Raw genomic sequence first — 22,311 nt, 5'->3', positions numbered from 1 at the left:
ACCAGTGCTGTCCCACAGCCTTGCTCCATCACCGTTATTTCTTCTCCAGATGCCTCATCAAATCCCACAGCAAGAGGGCAGTCACTGTTAGGTGGGGACTTAACACCAGTAATCTAACTAGGCGGTAGGCTGAGAGGGGAGGATCACTGTTGCAGGCCAACCCAGGCAGAGAACTCCACAAGGCCCTCTCAGCTCATAGCTGGGCACCAGTATGTACCTGTTATCCCAGCAAAAATGGGCTCCATCTAAAAGCAGGTAGATGGAGATTCGGGCACATGCCCAGGCAGGCAGGGAGCCAAGACCCTGTCCTAAAAATAACCAGTGAAAAATGGCTGGGAACACAGCTCAGCAGTATCACATCAGCAAAAAGATGGCAGTTTCCTCCTTCCCACAGATGTAGGGGGTGGAGGAGAGAGGAGGCTGTTTCAGTGCTGCCTTCAGGGACATTGTGGGGTCATAAGCCATCCTATCCTAATGCAGCCAGTTCAGTTACAGTTCTATACTTGCTTCAGCTGTACCCTATTTCCGTTTGCCGCATTTCCATTAACATTCACTTGAAAATAACTTCTTAATTTCTCTGCTTTTTGGGGGGGATATCCAAGTATTATTTAAAAGTATATTGTATATTTCCAAATATTGGGAGATTTCTTCAGATTTTTAATTACTAATTTTAATTTCTATTGTAGGCAAAAATATATACTTATTTTTGTTCTTTGAAGTGTGTGTGTGTGTGTGTGTGTGTGTGTGTGTGTGTGTTACTATACTGGAATTGAATCCAGGTCTTTGCACATCAGGCAAGTGCTATCCGTAACCCTTGTTTTTTTTCAGACAGGGTTTTGCTATATAGCCCAGGTTGGCCTCAAACTCATGATTCTCCTGCCTCCACCAACTGAATTCTGGTATTACAGGAGTGATAGACCCGACCTGTTCCTATTGATACTTTGTAATAACACAGCAGATGGTCTATACTGGGGGAATTCCATATGTATTCAAAAAGAATATGTATTCTGCTTGTTGCATCTAGTATTGTATAAATGTCAATTATTGTAAGATAACAGATTCATTGTTCATGTCCTGAATGACTTTCTTTCTGCTTGTGGTTTCAGTTAGTGACACAGATGCATGCAAAGCTCCAACTCTAATTGTATGTTGTCCATTTTCTGCCAGTGTGATTTGTTCAGTGTGTTGTTCTGTTTTCTTGATGAGATGACCTTCTTGTTGTTGGGAAATGATTCTAGTAACTAGCACTCATTTTCTTTAGGTGTTTTTGTCTGATATCCATATCACTGGTGTAACTTTCCCATACTGTCTGTGCAATGTTTGTTTTTCCCTCTTTTTTAAAAATTTTGTTTTGTCAATTACAGGGCTTGAACTCAGGGCCTGAGCACTGTCCTTGAGCTCTTTTGCCCAAGGCTAGCACTCTCCCACTTTGAGCCACAGCACTACTTTGGTTTTCTGCTGCTAATTGGAGATAAGAATCTCACGGACTTTCCTACCTGGGCTGACTTTGAACTGAAATCTTCAGATCTCAGCCTCCTGGGTAGCTAGGATTACAGGTGTGAGCCATCAGCACCTGGCATGTTTATGCCTCTTTCTTAAATTATCTGCCTATTTTTTTAATGTGTCTGGGAGCAGCATAGAGTTGGATTTTGCCATTAAAAAAATCTAGCTTGGGGGCTGGGAAGGTGGCTCAGTGGTAGAGCACTTGCCTTGCATACCTGACATTTTAGGTATAGCTCTTTGGTTTATTTTGTTAGTGGTGCATCTTTACTTTTTATAGTCCTTTTTGAATTAATATTATAGCTTTACATGTATGATGTTTACATTGTACATGTCTAGCTTTCTTCTGTCCTTTGTGTTCTTGTTCTGCATTTAATTTCTATGTACATTTTAAAAGTTACAATTTGCTGCAAACATTCTTTTATGTTATTTGTCTTTTTTTTTGGTGATTCTTGGGATTGAATCAGGACCTCACACTTGTTAAGCAGGTGTTTTACTACTTGAGCCATGCCCCCAGCCCTTTAAGAAAGAAAAGAGTCTTTGTTTCCTTGTGCTAGCCTTAAACTAATATCTTCCTACCTCACTTTTTGGTGAGATGGGATATTGATAGCTTTTTTTCCTGGGCTGACTTTAAATTGCAGTCCTCCCATTCTCCATCTTCTGAGTAACTGGGATTATAGAAATGAGCCACTTTGCCCATCCTGAGTCATTTGCCTTTCCTTCCCTCCTTCCTTCCTTCCTTCCTTCCTTCCTTCCTTCCTTCCTTCTCTCCTTCCTTTCCTCCCCTCCCTCCCTTCCTGTCTTCCTTCCTTCCTTCCCTTCCCTTCCCTTCCTTCCCTTCCTTTCCTTCCTCTCCTCCCTCCCTTTCCTTCCTTCCTTTCCTTCCTCCCCTCCCTTCCTGCCTTCATTTATTTCCTTTTTGTCTTCAACTGGGACTTGAACTCAGTATCAGACACTTGTTTTCACTCATTGCCTGGCCCTCTACTACCATGGAATCATGCCTTCATTCCCCATTTGTGTTTTAAATAAGTTAAAAATAGGGTGGGAGGACTTTTCTATGTCCCCCACACATCAACACTTCATTCCTGGGTTTAGATCCAGGCTTCTGTCCCATATCATTTCCTCTCAGCCCAAAGAACTTCCATTAACATTTCTTTTAGTCAATGTCTACTGGTGACAAAATCTCTCAGCTTTCATATGTCTAAAATATCATTACTTTGCCTTCATGTTTGAAGGATTTTTTGTTGCATATAGAAATCTATGTTGGCAGATTTTTTTTCCTCTTAGCCTTTAAAGGTGTCAATCTGTTGTCTTCTGGCTTGCATTTCTTCTGATGAGAACTGAGGCGATTTTTTTTTCCATTGTCATTGTCTGTCTGAAGCATCTTTTCTCCCCTGCTGGTTCCTTTTAGTATTTTTCTCCTTTTCTATAGCGTTTAGCAATTTGGCTACAGTGTATAAAACTGTGGCTTTGTGTGTGTGTGTAGGTGGTGGTACTGGGATTTGAACTCAGGGCCTTACACTTGGTAGGCAGGTGCCCTACTACGACTCGAGCCATGCTGCCAGAGCCCCTGTGGCTTACTTTGTGTTATTTTGCTTGGAGCTTCAAGATTCTTGAATATGTGAAGATTTGTCATCAAAATTGAAATTCTAGACAGGTGCTGGTAGCTCACACCTGTAATCCTAGAACCCATGAAGCTGAGATCTGAAGATCACAGTTGGAAGCCAGTACAGGCAGGAAAGTTCATGGCACTCTTATCTCCAGTTAACCACCAAGGTCAGATGAGGAGCTATTGTTCAAGTGGTAGAACACTAGCTTTGAGCACAAAAGCTCAGGGATATTACCTAGCCCTGAGTTCAAGCTCCAGGACTGGCACACAAAAGAAGTTGAAATTCTGGCTGGGTACTGGAAAGAAAGGAGGGGGGAAGGGGGAGGGAGGGGGGAAAAAAGGAAAGGGAGAAAAAAAAGGAAGGGAAGAAAAAAAGGGAAAAAAAGTAAAAAGAACTTCCACGTTGTACAATGAACAACTCATGAAAATTGAGCTTAAATCTTCTGACATTGGTTATTAAGGGCTTTCCTAGCCTGGAAGATTCTAGAAGATTCTGGAAAATACTAGCCTGTATTGATTCATTCAGCCTCTCTTGGCAAACTGCTCCCATGTGCCAGCACAGTGCAGGGCTGGAGATGAGTGGGGAGGTGAAGCGCGAGGCCACACTGTGACGGGAGGCACCCAGGGGACAGCCTGCGGCTCCAGTGTGCTGCCTTCAGTTATGACTTGGGACGTGCAGCATATGGACTAGTGGTCTTTGCAGCCCTACTGTCATCTCTGGAGCACCTTACTCAGCAGAAGGGATGTGTAAGCTCCACAGTCCCCCACCTTCTCTGTGTGCACGGTGACTCTGCAGCCAGGGGAGGCAGCTCGCCACCCGGGTGTGGAACCTGACCCGTGACCCTGAGCGTGTGCGTTCAGCGGCCAGGGTCCTGCAGGGGCCTTGTGGTTGTCGACACCCTGGTTAGTGTGTTCCCTGGCTGTCCTTTTTTTAATGTCTTTGCCAAATGCATTCCTTGTTATTCCACATCTCTCTGCTCCTTTTTGATGTTGACTTCCACTGGACACACACACACACACACACACTTTAATTTTTTTTCAGTGACCTTTTTCTCCCCCAGCAGTCAACACTGCTCTGTTGTTTTATTCCTTCATTCTTCCTTCTAGTTAAAATTTAACGGTGTCCTTTCTGTCCCTCTCTTTGTTAGTGTGCTGTGGGCAGCTGCTGAAAGAAGCTGTGGCCGACAAGTCAAACCTGGGCAATCTCATCCAGCCCTACTTTGACAAGGAGATCACAGGTACGCCCCACTTCCTGCTCACTGCTCCTGTGCTGCGGGCTCTGGGCTCCGGGCTGGCCGGGCCTGCGGTGTGAGGAGCCTCCAGGTTGAGGGAGGCAGCTGGGAAATGGAACTGGGTGTTGGAAGCTAAGTCTCTGGGCCTCATTCCTTAGGAATGCTGCTCAGCGCCTACCCCTGGTCTTGGAAGCTGAGTGTGTGGTGGTGGTATGCTTGTCCCTGTGGAAGTCCTGTTTCTTGGGAAGCTTTGCTTCTCCTACCTGAAAACATTTAACATCCAGAGCCAGCGCAGCCACTACTTCTCACGTCCTTCCTGGAGTGAAATACAAAAATCAGCTACTAAAAAGTCAGAGTGAGCTGGGTGCTGGTGGCTCACGCCTGTCATCCTAGCTACTCAGGAGGCTGAGATCTGAGGATCATGGTTCAAAGCCAGCCTGGGCAGGAAAGTCTGCGAGACTCTTATCACCAATTAACCACCAGAAAACCAGAAATGGGACTATGACTCAAGTGGTAGAGCTCTTGCCTTGAGCTGAAGAGCTGAGGGACAGCACTCAGACTCAAAGTTCAAGCCCCATGACCAGGAAAAAAAAAAGAGTACTTGGACAGCGCTGCAGCTGTGAGGCTGGAAGGGTTGTTGGTCCTTAGTGGGGTTGATTAGAAAGCAGAACTGGGTAACCTTTCTAGATCCCTGCTGTCACCTGAGAGAATTCTCAGATCCGACCTCCAGAAGGGGGGAGCCTTAGAGCTACTTCTAGTCAGGTTTCCTGAGGCCATGTGGCTGTCAGTGCCTGGACTCTGCTAGACCTTAAGTGTCTGCCCTAGTGAGTACATTTTCCACTCACCCACATCTTCCTCCTCTGTATCAAGGGCTGGGTACTGCACCCTCATGCAAGCTCACTGATCACATCTGGTGTGGGTGTATACTTACTGAGGAGAAAGTGGACCCCCATGACATAGCCGTCTGCTGTGTGGAATGGACATTGAGTGAGATACTCACTCATCAGAGGCCAGCTGCCTCCTCTGGCCACTTTCTAGGAGGAGTGAGTTTAGATGGAAGCCCACAGGTACATGCTGCTCACTCTAACCTCCAGCTGAAAGGGCTCGCTTGCAGATCTGACCAAACCCCTCACAAGGCACTCCAAGTGAGGTCCAAGTAAGGTAGAATGGGATTCGTGAGCTGCAGTGGCCAGTGCAGGGGCAGGAAGCCAGGGCTCCTGCTGACCGCAGTCGTGTGCAGCATGAGGTGGAGGCACGCATTGGGAAATCCACTGTGCACTCTGGGATTTCCCTGTCTGGTTCAGATGCTGGTCCTGCACCACCGGTCACAAGGCCTCAGCACCTCTGCCCTTTTCTCAAAGGCCTGGGCTTCTTTATTTATGTTAGGATGGAGATAGGAATTCCAGTGTTCAGGTTTATGACATCTGCTGACTAGGCTGCCCACAGACAGTGCCAAGGGCAGCTGCTGTTGTTAAAAAGCAGCAGTGGGAGAAGTGGCTCAAGACTGTAACCTGAGCAACTTGGAAGGTAGAAATTAGAAGATGGCAGTTTGAGGCCAGCCTGGGCATAAAAGTTCAAGAGAATCCATCTCAACCAATGGCTTGGCCCAATGGCATGTGCCTTTTATCCCAGCCACAGGGAAGTACAGTGGCTGAGCATGGTGGTGTGTGACTGCCATCTAAACAACAAAAGGAAGCAAAATAGGAGGATCACAGTCAGGCCAGTATAGGCATAAAGGCAAGACCAATGTGGAAAGGTACTAGTAGAGTGGCTCAGTGTAGAGCACCTGTCTAGCTAGCTTAAGGCCCTGAATTTACACGCCAGTGCTGGGGAAGGTGGGGGAGGAGCAGCAGTAGCTAGTAGCCACAGAGGCTGAATGAATGGGATTCTAGAGTAACAGATTAGTACAGTTTTGAGGGGTTTTGTGGGGTGGGGGAAGGAGAGCTTGTGGGGCTTGAACTCTCCAGCTCAAGGCCTGCGCTCTACCACTTGATCCACAGTGCCACTTCTGGTTTTCTGGTGGTTAATTGGAGATAAGAATCTTGCAGACTTTCCTGCCTAGGCTGGCTTTGAACAGCAACCCTCAGATCTCAGCCTCCTGAGTAGCTAGGATTACAGGTGTGAGCCACTGTCTCCTGCTGGTTTTGAGTTTTTTTGGGGGGGGGAGGGGTCTGGTCGTGGGGCCTGAACTCTGGGCCTGGGTGCTGTCCCTCAGCTCTTCAGCTCAAGGCTAGTGCCACAGCCACTTCCGGCTTTGCTTATGTGATGCTGGGGAATCAAATCCAGGGCCTCATGCATGCAAGGCAAGCGCTATACCACTGAGCCACCTTCCCAGCCCCTGGTTTTGAGTTTTTGTGGGTAGTGCCCTGTTCATGACTGGGTGAAAACTTCCTTCCCTATTAACAAGCACTTCCTGGCTCTGAAACAGTGCCTGGCAAAGGAGAGCATCCAAGGAAGGGAGCACAGGAATTTTTTGACTCTCCTTCTGTACACCTGCAATTGCTTACAAAATGTAAAATTACAAAAAGTAAATATTTAAGTGCTTTCTAAATTTGCAGTTCTTTGGTATTAGTGTATATCTTCCCAGATATACGGCTTTAGAAAGATCCCTGAATACCTTAGGATGATCTAATGGGTTAGATCAAAGACCAAGTCCTTTCCCAGTGGTGTGCGACTACTCCTAGGTCACCAGATGCCCATTTTCTCCTCCTCTTCACTGTCTCTGTGTTTTGTCAGTGCATTTGTTTGCTATAGCTGCTGTAGTAGCAGCTTAAAACAACATGATTTTATTTTCTTATAGTTCTGGAAGTCAGAAGGCGTTATCCAGGCTTTGCTCCTTCCTGAGGCTTAGGGGAGAAGGCTTCTCTGCCTTTCTTGGCTCCTAGAAGCTGCCTGCAATGTTTGGCTCCTGGCTCCCTTCCTTTTTCTTCAAAGCCAGCAATGTAGCATCATCAACTCTCTCTCTCTGTCTTACTGACCTCTGCTTCCCTTGTTACATCTCTTCTGACTGACCCTCATGCCTCCCTCTTCAAAGTCCCTGTCATTGCATTGGGCCCACTTCAGTTGCACAGGACAATCTCTCATCTCAGGATCCCTAACTTTATCCCCCAGGCTAGGATTCCGATAACTTTGTGTAACTTCATCACCGGGGCTGGGATGCAGAAATCTTTGTGTAACTTCATCATGGGGCCGGGATGTGGCCATCTTCATGCAGGGGGCTGTCAAGTTTATTCCACTCACTACAGGTAATAATCGAACCTTTGCCAATTTGTTTTTCATTGTGGTCTTCGTGATTACATTGTGAGATTGGTAATGTGAAACATATTTTGGTGCAAAATTGGACATGTTTTTCATCTTTTGTAAATTGTCTCTATATCCTTGGTCTATTGGCTTAATTTCTTCTGCATATTTATTTACTTATATTTAATGATTCAGAGGTGCACCTTAGGATCTCACACATGTCAGGCAGTTGGTCTACTACTGAACTACAGCACCTATTTTTCAATGAAGCCTTTTTTTTGTCTTAATTGCTTTGTAAGTGTTCATTTAATATTAGGTTTAATTTTTTTCCCATTGAGTTTCTTTAAACCTGCATTCTGTATTTTATCTATATCTGAAGTCACTGTATAATTTTCTAGTTTTAGCTGTTTTGTGGGAAAGAATGGGGCCTGCTCAGAGTGCTTCAGTCTGGATGTCCTGGAGCTCCCTGCCCCCCTGGAGGACAGAGGAGGATGGGAACCGTTGCTGCTTTATGGGGTCCTGGAGCACAGGCCTGCTGGTCTTCCTCCACTCTTTTTGTTTTGTTTTGTTTTTGTTGGTTGTGGGCCTTGAACTCTGGGCTTGAGCACTGTCCCTCAGCTCTTCAGCTCAAGGCTAGCGCTCTACAACTTGAGCTACAGTGCCACTTCTGGTTTTTTGGTGGTTTATTGGAGATAAGAGTTTCACGGATTTTCCTGCCCAGGCTGGTTTTGAACCGTGATCCTCAGATCTCAGCCTCCTGAGTAGCTAGGATTACAGGCGTGAGCCACTGGCGCCCTGCTTCCTCCAGACTCTTATAGCCAGGTGTGAGATAAGTATCATTATTATTTATGCTGATACTGGGGCTTGGATTTAGGACTTTGTGTCCTTTATTGGCTTTTTCTACTCAAGGCTAGCACTCTACCACTAGAGCCACCCCTCCACTTCCAGTTTTTTTGCTGGTTAATTAGAGGTAAGAGTTTCACTGACGTTTCTGCCCAGGCTGGCTTCTAGCTGCCATCATCAAACCTCAGCCTTCTGAGTAGCTAGGATTGCAGGTGTGAACACCAGTGCCTGGCTGAGCACTGTATTTTTACTTATTCAGACTGTATCTGAGGGTAAGTGGGAACAATGGTTACTTCCTTTTGTAGAGACAAATGAATTGCCATGAGCCCAAACTCATTAACTGGTACCTACCCCCCTCCCCGGCCCCGCCACCAAAACCAAACCAAGGAGTCCCTTCAGTGGGGGTTCAGATGAGAGATTTTGTTTGCTTTTGGTTTGGGGGTTTTGGTTGAATACAAAGGAGACTATAGACACGTTTTCCAGTTTCCTTCTAAGTTAGACCTGAATAGCTTCTCTCTTCAGTGTTTTGTGCTAATTTTTTTCTTCTACGGCTTTATGTTTATTTAGATTATGTAGCACTATACTTTTGTTCTTCCTACAGAATTAAAAACACAACAACCACCAATATCATATCTTCCTAACAGAAGCAATAAATTCTGTCATCTCGCTAATCCTGATCTGGCAGGGACAACAGGAATGCATTTACATTCATAACCACTAACCGGGTTTCATTAGCGGGCTGGGGAAACGCTGCCAGGAAATCCACGGCCCTCCGGGCGCAGAGGAGGAGCGGGCACCGCCCAGGCGGCAGAGCCACTTCCCTGCCAGCTGAGGCAGGAAGAACACAGACACAATTCTCCACAGAGCTCAGTTTGGAAGGGAAGATGGGACTGCACAGGGAAACTGCACAGTCAACCCACAGCCTGGCGAGGCTGCCCAGCTCCCTGTCCAGAACACTGTGACCTCGTGACACGGGCATGCGCTGCCGTTAATGTTAGAGGATGGCACTGGTCATTCTTCCTCCCCACCCCTGAGCTGAGAACCCATGAAGAGGCAGACCTCAAAGCCGCAGGTGTGTGCCATAGGCTGGGACCATCAGGCAGAGATTCCCTTGGGTCAGAGGTAGCAGCTAGGCTTCCCAAGGCCAGGACTGGGAAAAGCCAACAAATGCCACATCCTGGCAATGGGAACAGGGAGAGGGGCCCCAACTGGACCCAAAGATCCCTGGCCAAGCAGTAGCTATAGAAGAAGGTCTTCCTATCCATCCTTGCTTAGAAGGTTTCTCCCGAATACTCAGGGACAGAGTGCTACAGTCCCCAGCCTGCAGTCATCCAGAAGAGGGAGTCTGGGGGCATTCCTCCCCGATCTGTTCCACTGAGGCGCCACGAGTCTCGCATTTCTGATACCTGTGTGTGCCAGGGGCCAGCTGGCATCCTGGCAGGAGAGCACCAGTCCCACTTCCTCTCCATAGTGCTCACAGAGGACATCCAAACCCTCCAAGGCTGGGACACAGAGGCCTCAGCACCACCGTCCAAAGCCCCTGGCATCTCTGAGCTGGTGCGTGTCACCCCCCGTGCACACACTGCCCCGTTGGGCATGCTGTTCTTCCTGCTCCGGCTACTAGCCTCCGGGTCCCCAGGGCCTGGCCGGCTCTGCCCCTCTCTCCATTCACCTTGGAGCCCCACAGCTCTGTCGCTGCTGGGGAGTCCTGCCACCCCCATAGTCCAGGTGTCGTCCTTCCCCATGGAGCTGCCGCCTCTGCAAGGCTCGTCCCCGCCGTGACCTCTACGGGCTCCGTTATGTTCTGGTTTTGTCCTCACAGGTGCTGCCAACACCTCCTTTTTCGAGTCGGCAGCAAAATTAATAAGTGCACTGTTTTCTTGGCAAGGGACCCCAAAGCCCCGTCTTAGCTCCACTTCCGTCTCCTGATCCCAGGCTGTGGGTGACGGCATCATGGACAGAGGGACGGGGAAATGTTTATTCCGTGCTCTGGACTTGGAAATATATAGGTCTGACCTCCTAAATTCATTCCAGCTTAGCTGCAGTGAACAGAACAAATTCATTCCCCAGGGCTGTGCGCACGGCGCTCTTGATGCAGGCAGCCTCCACAAAAGCCATCGGGGTTTGGCCCTCACAACATTCGCTGCCTTCACCGCTGGAAAGGGTCTGTCACTTCTACTTGGATGAGAAGCAAGTCAAAACAATTCTGGGATTTTGGAAAAACAAGTTCCCAGTCATTTCCGTAGCTCTTAAAATGAGATTGTTGATGCCTAGGTCCCCACGGCGGATACCATGCAATAGGACACGACACACATGTGACAGTGGAGGCTGACTTCGTTTTCTAAAATCAGGCACGTGAGCTACCAGGTCTCTATTGCCGGCTGAAGTCAGCCAGCGTTCCCAGTGGCCGCCAGGGCCGCGGGACGTTCGGGGCTCCTTCTTCCCATTTAGAGGCACATTACAACCTGGCCAGGAGTCAGCTGGGGCAGGCTGGCTGCACCATTTCATTCCCATCAAAGGCGTCACGTGGAATTCCAGAGCCCTACATTCCCCCAAGTTTTTGCCCTTTGGAATGTCTGGCTTTGCACTTTTCACACAACACAAAGCCAGGATCCTGCTGGCCTTGTTCCACTGTTCCAATTCCATTGAAGAGGACGTCTGCTTTGCTTTGAGATGGTGGTCTAATTAGTGCCAGGCCACTGTCTTTTTCCATTTGGGACGGTCAGGGCAACCCCAGCTCTCTTATTCTTTTTTTTCAATTGGTTCATCATGGGGCTTGAACTCGGGGCCTGGGTGCTATTCTGAGCCTTTTTGCTCAAGGCTAGAACTCTATCACTTTGAGCCATAGCTCCACTTCTAGTTTTTTGGCAGTTCATTGGAGATAAGAGTCTCATGGATTTTCCTGCTCGAGCTGGTTTTGAATGGCAGTCCTCGGACCTCAGCCTCCTGAGTAGCTAGGATTACAGGCGTGAGCCGCTGGCATCTGGCCCCGCTCTCATTCCTGAATATCATCTGGGGTTTACTGGACAAGAGAAACATGAGCGCTTGTCCTGGTTTCCATCCTTGCGCTGGGTGCTGGATGGTCATCGCAGTGTGTGTAGAGTGGATTCAGAAAGAGTCCCGTCAGGGCCCTGCCAGCCACGGTGTGTCCCCACAGTGGTGTTTTGTGGTGGACTGTGGCTTTTCCTATCTCTGCAGGAGTGGGAGGGCCAGCCTGGCAGCGCTGCCCAGTAGGCCTTGGTCAGGATGCCTTTTGGTCCTTGCTTAACCCCACAGTGAACCAGGTTCACTCTAGCACAGCCTGCATTCCGACACACGCCAGACACGTGCTTGCTTTAGGTGAGAACACAGCTATTTAATTGGTGTGCTAACTTCCCCAAAAGCCGAGGGGGTAACGCAGAAGACAGATCATTATGGAGTGTTATCTGTGTCCCCTCCTGCACAGCCTCTCCTTGCTAAGTGTCTCTGCCTGGAGAAAGGTCCCCAACGGCCTAATAGAACCTGAGCAGAGGTGGCAGATGCGAGGCTTGCTGACACACTGTGGTAATGAGTCCTCACCCTAGCAAAACCAGCCAGGGAGACACAAGCCCGCCACACCAGCCCCACATGGAGCTGATTATGAGTGATTTTGAGAACCGTCTGTGGGCACAGGTCCCAGGTGGCCTGGATCACAGCCCAGCCGAAGTGCTCATTTTTATTTTGTTTTAAAGGGGGAATTAATATTCTCATCACTAAATGCACACTAAAGATTTGACAATAGGCCGGCTTCTCTCTTTTGTTAAAAACTTGCAAAGAGTTGCTGAGTTGAAAGACCACGTAAAGCTCCCCATCTGAGGAGGTAAGCGGCTGCGATTTCTTGTTTTGAGCAGTGCAGCCTGGGCGAGCTGCGAGCCGGGGAGACCCTGGGGGACCCCTGCCTGCTCACTACCAGCCAGCCTCCACGCGGCGTGTTTGTACTAGCTCAAGACGGCGCGTGCCTTTCTAAATAATTTACCGATTGATTAATAGACTCACAGGGGTATAATTAGTGGAGGGAGAGACGGTGGGCACCATAACCAGTACAGTGCTTGGGGGAACGGGAGCCTTTTTTTTTTTAACAGAAACTTTCTAGGGTGCTGGGCGTTTGAAGCTAAGTTGGGAAGAGCTCAGTGCCTCTTCCCTTTTGAAGTGGAAATAGGACAGTTTGAATCCGTCGAGTTTAATTTTTCACAAGCTTTAGGGGCCCCGCAGAGCAACTCCCTTTTTATTATTGAAAAAACTCTACATTTTTCTTTCATTTTCTCTCCGCATGTGCGCGCGCGCGCGCACACACACACACACGTGTGTGCACACACACAGTCCAAGCAGTAAGTCATAAACACATTAATTTACTTTTCTGTTGAGTGTGGGTTTTCCTCGCCATGCCTTCCCCACGTGTGTCCTCCAGAGTCCCCAGCCAGGGGCCTCGCTGGAGGGGGCCGGAGGTCGACTAACAGCTGCCCCCACCCCGTAATGTATGCGTCTGTGAGGACCCTCACCTCCAGCTGACAATGCTTTTGAAGTAGCTTCCTTTTTCAAGTCAAACTTTCGACTTATCCACTGGGACTGCTACAAAGATTCCTTATGGAAAATAGGTAGGAGTCTTTTTCAGCCTGAGAGAAAGCCTCTGCTGGCCAGGCCAGCCAAACAGGGCAGTGGCGGGGAGAGAGCTGCTTGCATTCTGAAGGCCCCAGGGCCTCTCTTGTGAGGACAGTTCTATGGGGGGGGGAGGGGTCAATATGTATCCCCTTCCTCATCAACAGGTTTGTGGCCCACGCGAGTCCCCCTCTCCCTTTTCCTTTTTTCTTTCCCATCTAGACTTCGATTGTGAAAGTGCACTGTTGTCTTTGTACATGATCAGAATGCCTGCCAGTGGGGTTGAAGCCAGGTGAGAACCGGTTATGAAGCTGTTCAGTGGACATTCAGTGGAGAAACTGAGGCAGTTAGGGATTCTAGACCCATTCTTTTCCACCAAGAATGTGTGCAGCAGGACAAGGCCAGCCAGTGTCTTTGGTGCTTTGGTGTGCTTTGCTTTGCTTTGCTTTTGTGCCTCTGTGCAGGTAGCCTCACGTTGGCCCTTTGCTTTTCTGCTCAAGGCTGCCACTGTCCCACTTGAGCCATACCTCCATTTCTCACTCTTTTGTTGGTACGGGGTTTAAACTCAGGGCTCAGGCACTGTCGCTGAGCCTTTTTGCTCAAGGCTGGCACTCTACTACACTCTAGCCACAGCTCTACTTCTGGTTTTCTGGTGGTTCATGGGAGATAGTCTCACAGACTTTCCTGCCTGGGCTGGCTTCGAACCCCAATCCTCAGATCTCAGCCTCCTGAGTAGCTAGGATTGCAGTGCAGGTGTCAGCCATTGGCACCTGGCTCACTTCTGACTTTTTGCTGGTTACTCTAAGAGTCTCTCAGCTTTGTCTACCCAGCTGGCTCACAACCATGACTCTCAGATCTCAGGCTCCTTGATAGTAGGATTACAGGCGTGAGCCACTGGCACCTGGCTGGTGTGATTTCTTACCACCACAGAGCAGCCCCAGATCTTCCTGTGGACAGAAAGCTCAGTTTCCTGGACATGCCGGTTACAACTAGACAGAACAAACCCAGACATTTGTGGGAAGTCCACGGAAAGCCCAGAAGTGCGAAGTGTCCTCCTGCTCTACCTGGAGTGTCTGGAAGTGTGTGCCCTCCCGAGCAGACTCCATGGCCTCAGAGAAGAGCAAACCTCCAACGCACTGAGCTGTGAAATCGTCTTGGACAGGCTGGACCCCTGAGGCCCAGCCCTGCTTCTCCAGAAAGGGCGGCGACTCCTAGCACGCCTGTCTGGACAGAGCCTGGCAGGGCCAGAGCTGCATCAAGCCCTTTGCAGGCCCCAAAGCCAGTGCTGCCGAGTCCCCTGCCCTCTGGGAATGTCCTCCATTGACAGGGAATGTCACTGCTTCTTCCTCCAAGGACTGTGAGTGAGGCCTGCGGGAGCTTGTCACCTCGAGCCGGCGCCCAGGTTTCTCCATGTAAACGGACCTGGCACAGAGGAAGGGAGCCCTGCAGCTCCACACCTGTCTATGCAGCTCTGGGTGACCCTGGGCAGAGAGACAGGACTGGTGGGCTGAGGAGTGGAGGTGGGTTGGAGACAGGAGGTGCTGGCACCCAGGGCTGGAGCAGGGAAGGAGGACTTCTCCCTCATGACCTCTCCCTGAGCTTGGCTCCATAATTCTGCCCCCACCTCAGCCTCTGTGGGGGGTGAGCAGGACCTCGTCTGAGCTGCCCATCCCCACCCCCCCATCCCCCCATCCAAATCTCCCATTTGCTGGTGCTCAGTGCTGGCTGACGGCTCCTTGGGTGGCAGAGCAGCACCGGCCTGGCTGGGCTGATGTGTGTTAGGGAGCGGGCAGGTGGCAGCTGACCAGGCCACTTTGGTAGGAGCACCAGGAAGGGCTCCCCCAGCATCCAGGGCCCAGAAATGACCTGCTGCCCATGCTTCTGTGTGGATGACACCCCACTCGTCCTGGTGGCACGAACTGTGCATGACCAGAAGGGTTTCTAGCCAGATGGTGAGCAGGGGTGAGCCTGGGGTACAGGGTGCTGCTGCCCAGCTGTGCGACCTTGGCCAGCCGCTCACCCTCTCGGGGCCTTAGCTCCCGGGGCTTGGACAGGAAGGTGGGCCACTGTTGCTGTCTGGGCCCATCAGGCCCTGCCTCTTGAGTTCCTTGCCTCTCCTCCATATGTATACTGATGTGCCTACATGGATTCCCCATCCCCTTCCCCAATGGCTGATGACAGGCTGGGGTGGGCCTCCTACAGCTGGCTTGGTTTCCTCACAGCATGGCGGCTGCAGGTTGCATCCGAGGATCCGAGGGTGGCCATGGCTGGGGGGAGAGGACAGGGAAAGCTGCCAGGCTTCATACGACCTAGCCTCAGAGGTACCCCCCCGCCGCCCCACTTTACCCAGGCATCAGCCTGGCCTTACTGGCCAGCCTGGACTCAAAGGGAGAGCCATGAACCCTGTCCCTCAGTGGTAAGGCTGATGAAGGTGCAGACATCTTTACCCCATGATGAAGCCTGTTCTGAACACTCTATTTTGTTCAGGACTGGCCATATCACATGGCTGAGGTAGAACATAGCCTTATAAATGTTTAGCTTCTGTGTGGCTCAGTGGGGTTTGCTGCCACCAGAGACCTGGGGGTTCAGTCCTGTTCTCTCAAGAGGAGGAAACCCCAACTGGGAGCTGACATAGTCCCCGGTGAACTGGCTGCAGACAGAATTCAGGCTTCTGGGTCTTCTCATCGCCGGTCCTTCTAAACGGGCAGTGTGGCAGGGCACAGAGTGTGAGGAAGCCTCCCCAGACCTGGGTGCCAGTCTGGGCTTTTCTGCCTTCTGGCTGTGTGGCTGTGGCAAAATGGGTTTCTCTTGTTGTGCCTCAGTTTCCCAGTCTGAAAAATAGGGTGTTATTTCATAGGATTGTTATGATTATGTGAATTAATACTTGTACTCAAATAAGCGCACCCTCGGACCAAAGCCAGGCCCATGGGTCCACCTCGTAGTGCATACCCTGTTCTGTAGGCTCCCCGTGACACCTTCTCTAGCCCAGAGCACCAGGCCTGCCCTCCCAGGCTGCTGGCTAGCTTCTCCCAGATCTCCTTGCTGCCTGTGAGGTGTGGGAGAAATAACTGCTTCTGAGCCCCACCCATTTGAGTGGAAGGGAGATGGGATCCTCAACTCCCACAGGTAGTGTGCAGTGTTGCAGTGTTGTGTGGTGTGGTATAGTTCACTTAATATGTCACACATGTGCATGTACACACACACATGCTTTTTTCCAGATATTCTTAGATTACATTGAAAGATGTAAAAAAATGCACTTTGAAATAAGAATAGCCATTAAGTTGTTATGCACTGTGGCTGAGTACTTTTTTATATTACTTTGGCAAGTGAAGTAGAGGGAATTTATAGAAAAATGGCTGCCCCTGAGTGGTCTTGTGTGTGTGTGTGTGTGTGTGTGTGTGTGTGTGTGTGTGTGTGTGTGCTGGTACTTGGAGCTTGCACTTCAGGCCTCACCACATGAGCAATGTCTGCATGTCAGCTCTTGCTGATTTATTGGAGATAGTCCTACACAGGCTGCCTTCACATTGTGATCCTCAGATCTCAGCCTCTTAAGTAGCTAGATTGTAGGCATGAGCCCCTGGTGCCAGCTTGAGTGCTCTTTTTACTCATGTGACATGTCACTCACTACCTGGGACACACAGAGATGTCCCTGGGGGCAGTGCTGCCACCCAGCTGTGAGCATGCCAGTGCTGTGTGGACCCTGAAGAGAGAGGTTGGAAGTGGATAGCCACTCTTCCAGAGGTAAGGACGCCAGGGGGACCCTCTAGTCAGTCAGAGCTCCAAGGGAAAATCCAGAATTAAACTCTTGTTCTTTCCTGGCACTGTTACATTGTTGTTAGTAAGCAATATAGATGTTAGAATATAGACTTTCAGATCTTAGCAAACACGTCTCTCTAATCTTGCACCTGGAGGAGTAAGCCTAGCAAGACAGGTCTGTCTGGGGCAAATGACCTCAGTTTACCAAGGAGCCAACTAGATCCAGTGAGCTTCTGCCCTGCACACTTGAAACAATCCTCGTCTCTCCCTCCCTGGCGGTTTCACCAATGTTTGTAGAGCTTTTGGACTCACTTGGGTGCAGCACCAAAACCAACCAGCAGGTGGCAGTACATCATAAACAAACAGCATTAGTACAGCGGACCTGGCCCTGGGTCCCAGCACCTCAGTGCCAATTTCTGTTCCAGCCGTGGGGAGGGCTTGCAGGTCTCTGCTACCAGGAGTAGGCCCCATCGCCCAGAAGTCACCAATTTAACTTTCACTGGATTCCAGTGATGTGTGACACTCCCTCCAAAGCTCCCAGCATTCTAAGGAGGAGACAGGCCTGGGGGCGGGGTGGTGATAAGTCCTTTTCCTTGTGAGCACTAGAATAGAAATTAAAACAAAAACTAAATTACTCCTGTCTTGTAAGCTCTCCGGATCTGACTTACTGCTGGGGGCCCTGGGGACCCCTTCGTGGTCGGCAGTACCTGGAGCCCGGGAGCCCGCAGCTGTGCTGGGGTGCTGAAAGAGAGGAGGCTTTCCAGCCAGAAGGTGTGGCTGGCCAAGCACTGGGTTCCTTCCCTTCTGCCCCAGGGAGTGTCTGCCTGCCAGACCTGTGGAGCCTTCACCTCCAGACACCTGTGGCGGGAGCCATGGCCTGCCTTCTCTCACCTTTCTAAGCCAGCTCCAGCAACCTTAGGGCCCCTCTCCGGCCTCCACCCAACCTCGCTTCCAGGCTGGGACTCAGTGATAGGCCGAAAGGTCAGGAGGCCTTGTGATGTGTGGACCACAGACAGCAGCTGGTGTGACCTGGTTTGGGGGAGGGGGAGTAGATAGGGGAGCTCCAGTCTCCAGGGCAAACTGGTAGTACATGGGTACCCCCTTCCGCTGCCCTCAATCCCACAAGGCATTGTCCCAACTGAGTGTAGCTGAGGGCAGAGCTACTGCCAGGAGAAATCAGACTGTCCAGGCTCTGTTCGCAGTGGCCCAGCTCCTGTCTGAAGCCCAGAGTTGATGGGAGGGGGCTGAATGTGAGGCTGGGGTCTCTCACCAAGAATCTGCCTTTAAGACAGGACAGGAGCAGTGGCCAGGGCTCCCAAGCGGTATGGGCCTAGAACACCCTGTGAGAGGGGCCTGTAAACACCCAAGAGAGCCTGCACTGAGCCCCCTTCCAGGCCCACCCAGGCTGCAGGGGTCCCTGGACTGAGGTCAGCCTCAGGATTGGCCTCCACCGAGGATCTTGAGGGCAGGGAGAGAAAAGCAAACTTCTAAAACCAGGAATAATGGTATGCTCACATCTTGCACTTTCCTAAACCTGGGGCTGACAGGACATTCTAGAGTGGTTGCCCTTGGCAGTTACTTGCAGGCAGGGAGAGATGTTAACTGTCACGTTGGGAAATCAAGCCCCAGGCATCTGACTTAATGGTGGGAGACTTGAGCCTGGCTGGGCCTCTCTGAAAGGAGCAGAGAGGATAATGGACACATTACCCAGGGACTTTAAACTCCCTGCAGAAGGGAGAGTGCAATCCTCCCCAAAGAACACATTGCTGCGGGATGAGCAGAAAAGAAGGCACAAAGAAGGAGAGGAGAGGAGAGGAGAAGGGGGAGGAGAAGGGAAAGGAGAGGCAGAGGTAAGGCAGGCACAGCCCATGTGGGCTGGTTTGGGTCTTCAGGATTCCTGTCTCCCCTGGGGTTCTGCCCACTGTCGCTGCCTAGGGACACTGTCCGGGAAGGTGGGTGGCCTTGGAGGCAGCCATGTCCGCGCCCTTCACCCTATCCTGAGTAGGGGACCCAGGCAATCTCCCTGGAGGACACTTGCATGAGGGAGAGGCGCATCTCGCTTCAGCCGCACCACCCCTTTGAGGCTCTGTGGATTTTCCTATTCCGTGTTATTCCAGGACTGGAGCTTTCCCAAAAATACTCAAGGCTGGCCGATTTGGGCAAATGCCATGGTGCCAGGCTTCACAGCTTGCCCAGCTGGTGGAGTTAAGAGAAAGATGGAGCCGTCCACACCCAGGTGCCTCCAGTGTAGGAGCACCTGAGCCACCGCGGCGGCTTCTCCCGAGTCCCTTCTCCCTGTGACATGACCTCCTCCTGGCAGTGGTTACCTTTTAAAAACTCCTTTTTAACAGAAGACTTTTAACATGTATTTAAAAAATGGAAGAGTGCATCTTTGGGGACCTCTGGCAGTACAGTGAGCCCTGGCACCCCTCTGAATCTGGTACCAGCCCAGGGCACCAAGCCACACCCCCAAACCCAGACATCTACCTACCTTCGCTTGGAAGCTGAGGCAGGCTCCTGTGTAGGGATGGGGGTGAGAGGTCTGCCCGCCCCCTTCCATCCACACAGGAGCCGCCCGCCCGTGCAGAAAGTTCCCTACCACTACGGGCACTAAAGAGGGCTTGACCTCTCCAGGGTCATCCCACCGGAGGGGGCTGGGCCTTTCAGTCAGGATCCTGTTGGACTATCTCCTTATCTCCTCTCTGTGCAGGGACCCTGAGCTCCCCGAACAGAGAGGTTGCATCTGACTTTCAGGCATCCTGTGCCGGGCTCTCATCTCCCTGGGCATATTTATATATACATATATACACATGGATGTCCATATTATAATACATATTATTTATATTGCATATTTAAATATATAGTTAATATCTAAACATGCACATCTTTAAAATTTAGCTGCTTATAGAAGATATTTGTTTATCACATTTCCCCCATTCTGTCACAAGTTAAGGTAAAAATACGTACACATATGTATATATATATATATTTTTTTCAGTTGTGGGACTTGAACTCAGGGCCTGGGTGCTGTCCCTGAGGTTTTTCAATCAAGGCTAGTGCTCTACCACTTTGAGCCACAGCACCACGTCCAAGGTAAATAGTTTTTTTAGAGGGTGCATAGTATTTCATAGCACGGATGAGCCGTTTTTTATTAAAATTCCCCTCTACTAGTAGACACAGCACATCTGCCCCAGCTGTCTGTGAGAGTCGTGTGTTCATTCTGAAATAGACTGGGCAAGTCCCTCTAGGAATCTTTTGTCAGCTGAGGGAGGAGCTGGGAGAGAAGCCTTTGTGTTGCGGTCTGTCGTCCTTTCTTCCCTCTGGTCAGATTTCTCCCTGGCCGATGCAGTTTCTTGTACTGGTTTATAAGTGGCTGAGGCTAGGGACATGGACTCCAGGGCCCCCAGGCAGTGTGGCAAGGCCACAGCTGGGGCCTTGTGGGCAGTCATGGTGCTGTCCCACCTCTACACCAACTGATTGGATGACCTTAAATATATCACCTAGGACCCAGGCCCAACCGTGAGATGACCTTCCAAACAATTTTTTTTATTTATTTTTGTAGGTCGTGGGGCTTGAACTCTGGGCTTGAATGCTGTCCCTGTACTCTTCAGCTCAAGGCGAGCACTCTACCACTTAGGCCACAGCGCCACTTCCGGTTTTCTGGTGGTTTATTGGAGATAAGAGTCTCATGGACTTGGGCTGGGAAGGTGGCTCAGTGGTAGAGTGCTTGCCTTGCATACATGAGGCCCTGGGTTCAATTCCCCAGCACCACATAAGCAAAAAGTTTAAAAAAAAAAAGTCTCACAGACTCTGCTAGCTTTGAACCTCGATCTTCAGATCTCAGCCTCCTGAGTAGCTAGGATTACAGGCGTGAGCTAACAATGCCCAGCTCCAAACAATTTTTTTTGACACCCGTAGTAGGCTTTGAACTTGGGTTTGGAGATGATCATGGAGGAGCTAAGGTGATAAAATGAAAATGAGAGAAAGGAAATCTTGGGAGGGACTACTCAGGGCCTTGCACTTGCTAGGCAGGTACTTGATCCCAGACCTTTTTTGATTTCATTAAAAAAAAAAAAAATAGAATCCTGGGGCTAGGAAGGTAGCTCAGTGGTAGAGTGCTTACCTTGCATGCATAAGGCCCTGGGTTCAATTCCTCAGCACCACATAAGCAGAAAAACCCGGAAGTGGTGCTGTGGCTCCAGTGGTAAAGCACTAGCCTTGAGCTGAAGAGCTGAGGGACAGCGCCCAGCCCCAGAGTTCAGGCCCCACACCAACAACAACAACAAAAAAAATAGAGTCCCATGTTGTTACTGTCTGTGCCAGTACTGGGGTTTGAACTCAGGGTGTAGGGTGTTGTCTTTAGCTTTTTTTTTTTCCTCAAGGCTAGCGTTCTACCACTTGAGCCACAGCTCCATTTCCAGCTTTTTGGTAGTTAATTTGGAGATAAGAATCTCAGGGACTTTACTTCATGGGCTGGCTTCCAACAGGATCCTCAGATCTCAGCCTCCTGAGTAGCTGGGATGACACCTAACCAGAGCAGTGTTTATGCTTTGGCCAGCCTGGACTGTTATCCTCCTGTTTACATTCCCCTTATACCTGGGGTGACAGGTGCATGTCAGCACACCCAGCTTTATTGATTATCATGAGGATTCTGGAACGTTTTTTTGCCCCCTGCTGGCCTCCCAACTTTAATTCTCCCCATCTTAGCCTCCTGGGTGGCTAGGATTACAGATGTGAGCCATTGTGCTCAGCATTGCAGCGCCGTATCTACTGTGTGCTGGGCAGTGTGCTGGGCTTGGACAAACTTAGTAGAACAGGTCCTTTGTGCATATGGGCTCCCCTGGCTCCTGTGAGAGCCAGACATTATGCACAGAATTACCTAGAGTGTTGGCTACAGATGAGGGGGACCAGAGCACAGGTGAACCTGGGGTGGGGGGTCACAGACCTATGGTGCAGGCCAGGCCAGGGCTGCTATGATGAAGGGGACCAGGCAAGGTAGGGAAGCCTGGGGAGCTTCTCTAAGGAGGAAGGCAGGCTCCAGGTCACCTGCAGGCCCTGCTGGTCCTGTGGGGAGAAGACAGCCCCACCCACTTGTCAATCATACTGTCTACCAGGGCTCTGTGCTCTCGCTCTCGCTCTCTCGCTCTCATTCTCGCTCTCTCGCTCTCATTCTCGCTCTCTCGCTCTCATTCTCGCTCTCTCTCGCTCTTCAGCCCTGGGGCTTGAACTCAGCCTGAGCACTGTCCTTGAGCTCCTCTTGCTTAAGGCTAGCGCTGTACCATTTGAGCCACAGCACCACTTTCAGCTTTTTCTGTGATGAATTGAATTATAAGAGTCTCACAGACTTCCCTGTCCAGGCTGGCTTCAAACTGTGATCTTCAGATCTCAGCTGAGTAGCTAGGAGTACAGGTATGAGCCACTGGTGCCCCGCTTCCAGGGCTCTTCTTAAGGCAGAATCCTTTCTCTGCTCTCTCCTGACTGGGAGATAAAGGACGTAGAAGAATGACATCCTCTCCC

General features: G+C 50.2%; 1 protein-coding gene across 1 annotated transcript in view; it reads left to right on the top strand.

Moving 5' to 3' along the window:
* Ak8 (adenylate kinase 8) overlaps window positions 1-22,311 on the top strand; it is a 142,942-nt gene that overhangs the window by 44,028 nt on the left and 76,603 nt on the right. The window contains exon 10 of the mRNA XM_013021338.1: window positions 4,258-4,347. Coding sequence (XP_012876792.1) covers window positions 4,258-4,347 — 90 coding nt within the window. The remainder of the gene's footprint in view (window positions 1-4,257; window positions 4,348-22,311) is intronic.

Source organism: Dipodomys ordii, unplaced genomic scaffold, assembly GCF_000151885.1.
Source record: "Dipodomys ordii isolate 6190 unplaced genomic scaffold, Dord_2.0 Scaffold55, whole genome shotgun sequence".
NCBI lineage: Eukaryota > Metazoa > Chordata > Mammalia > Rodentia > Heteromyidae > Dipodomys > Dipodomys ordii.
This window is presented reverse-complemented; position numbering and strand designations above follow the sequence as displayed.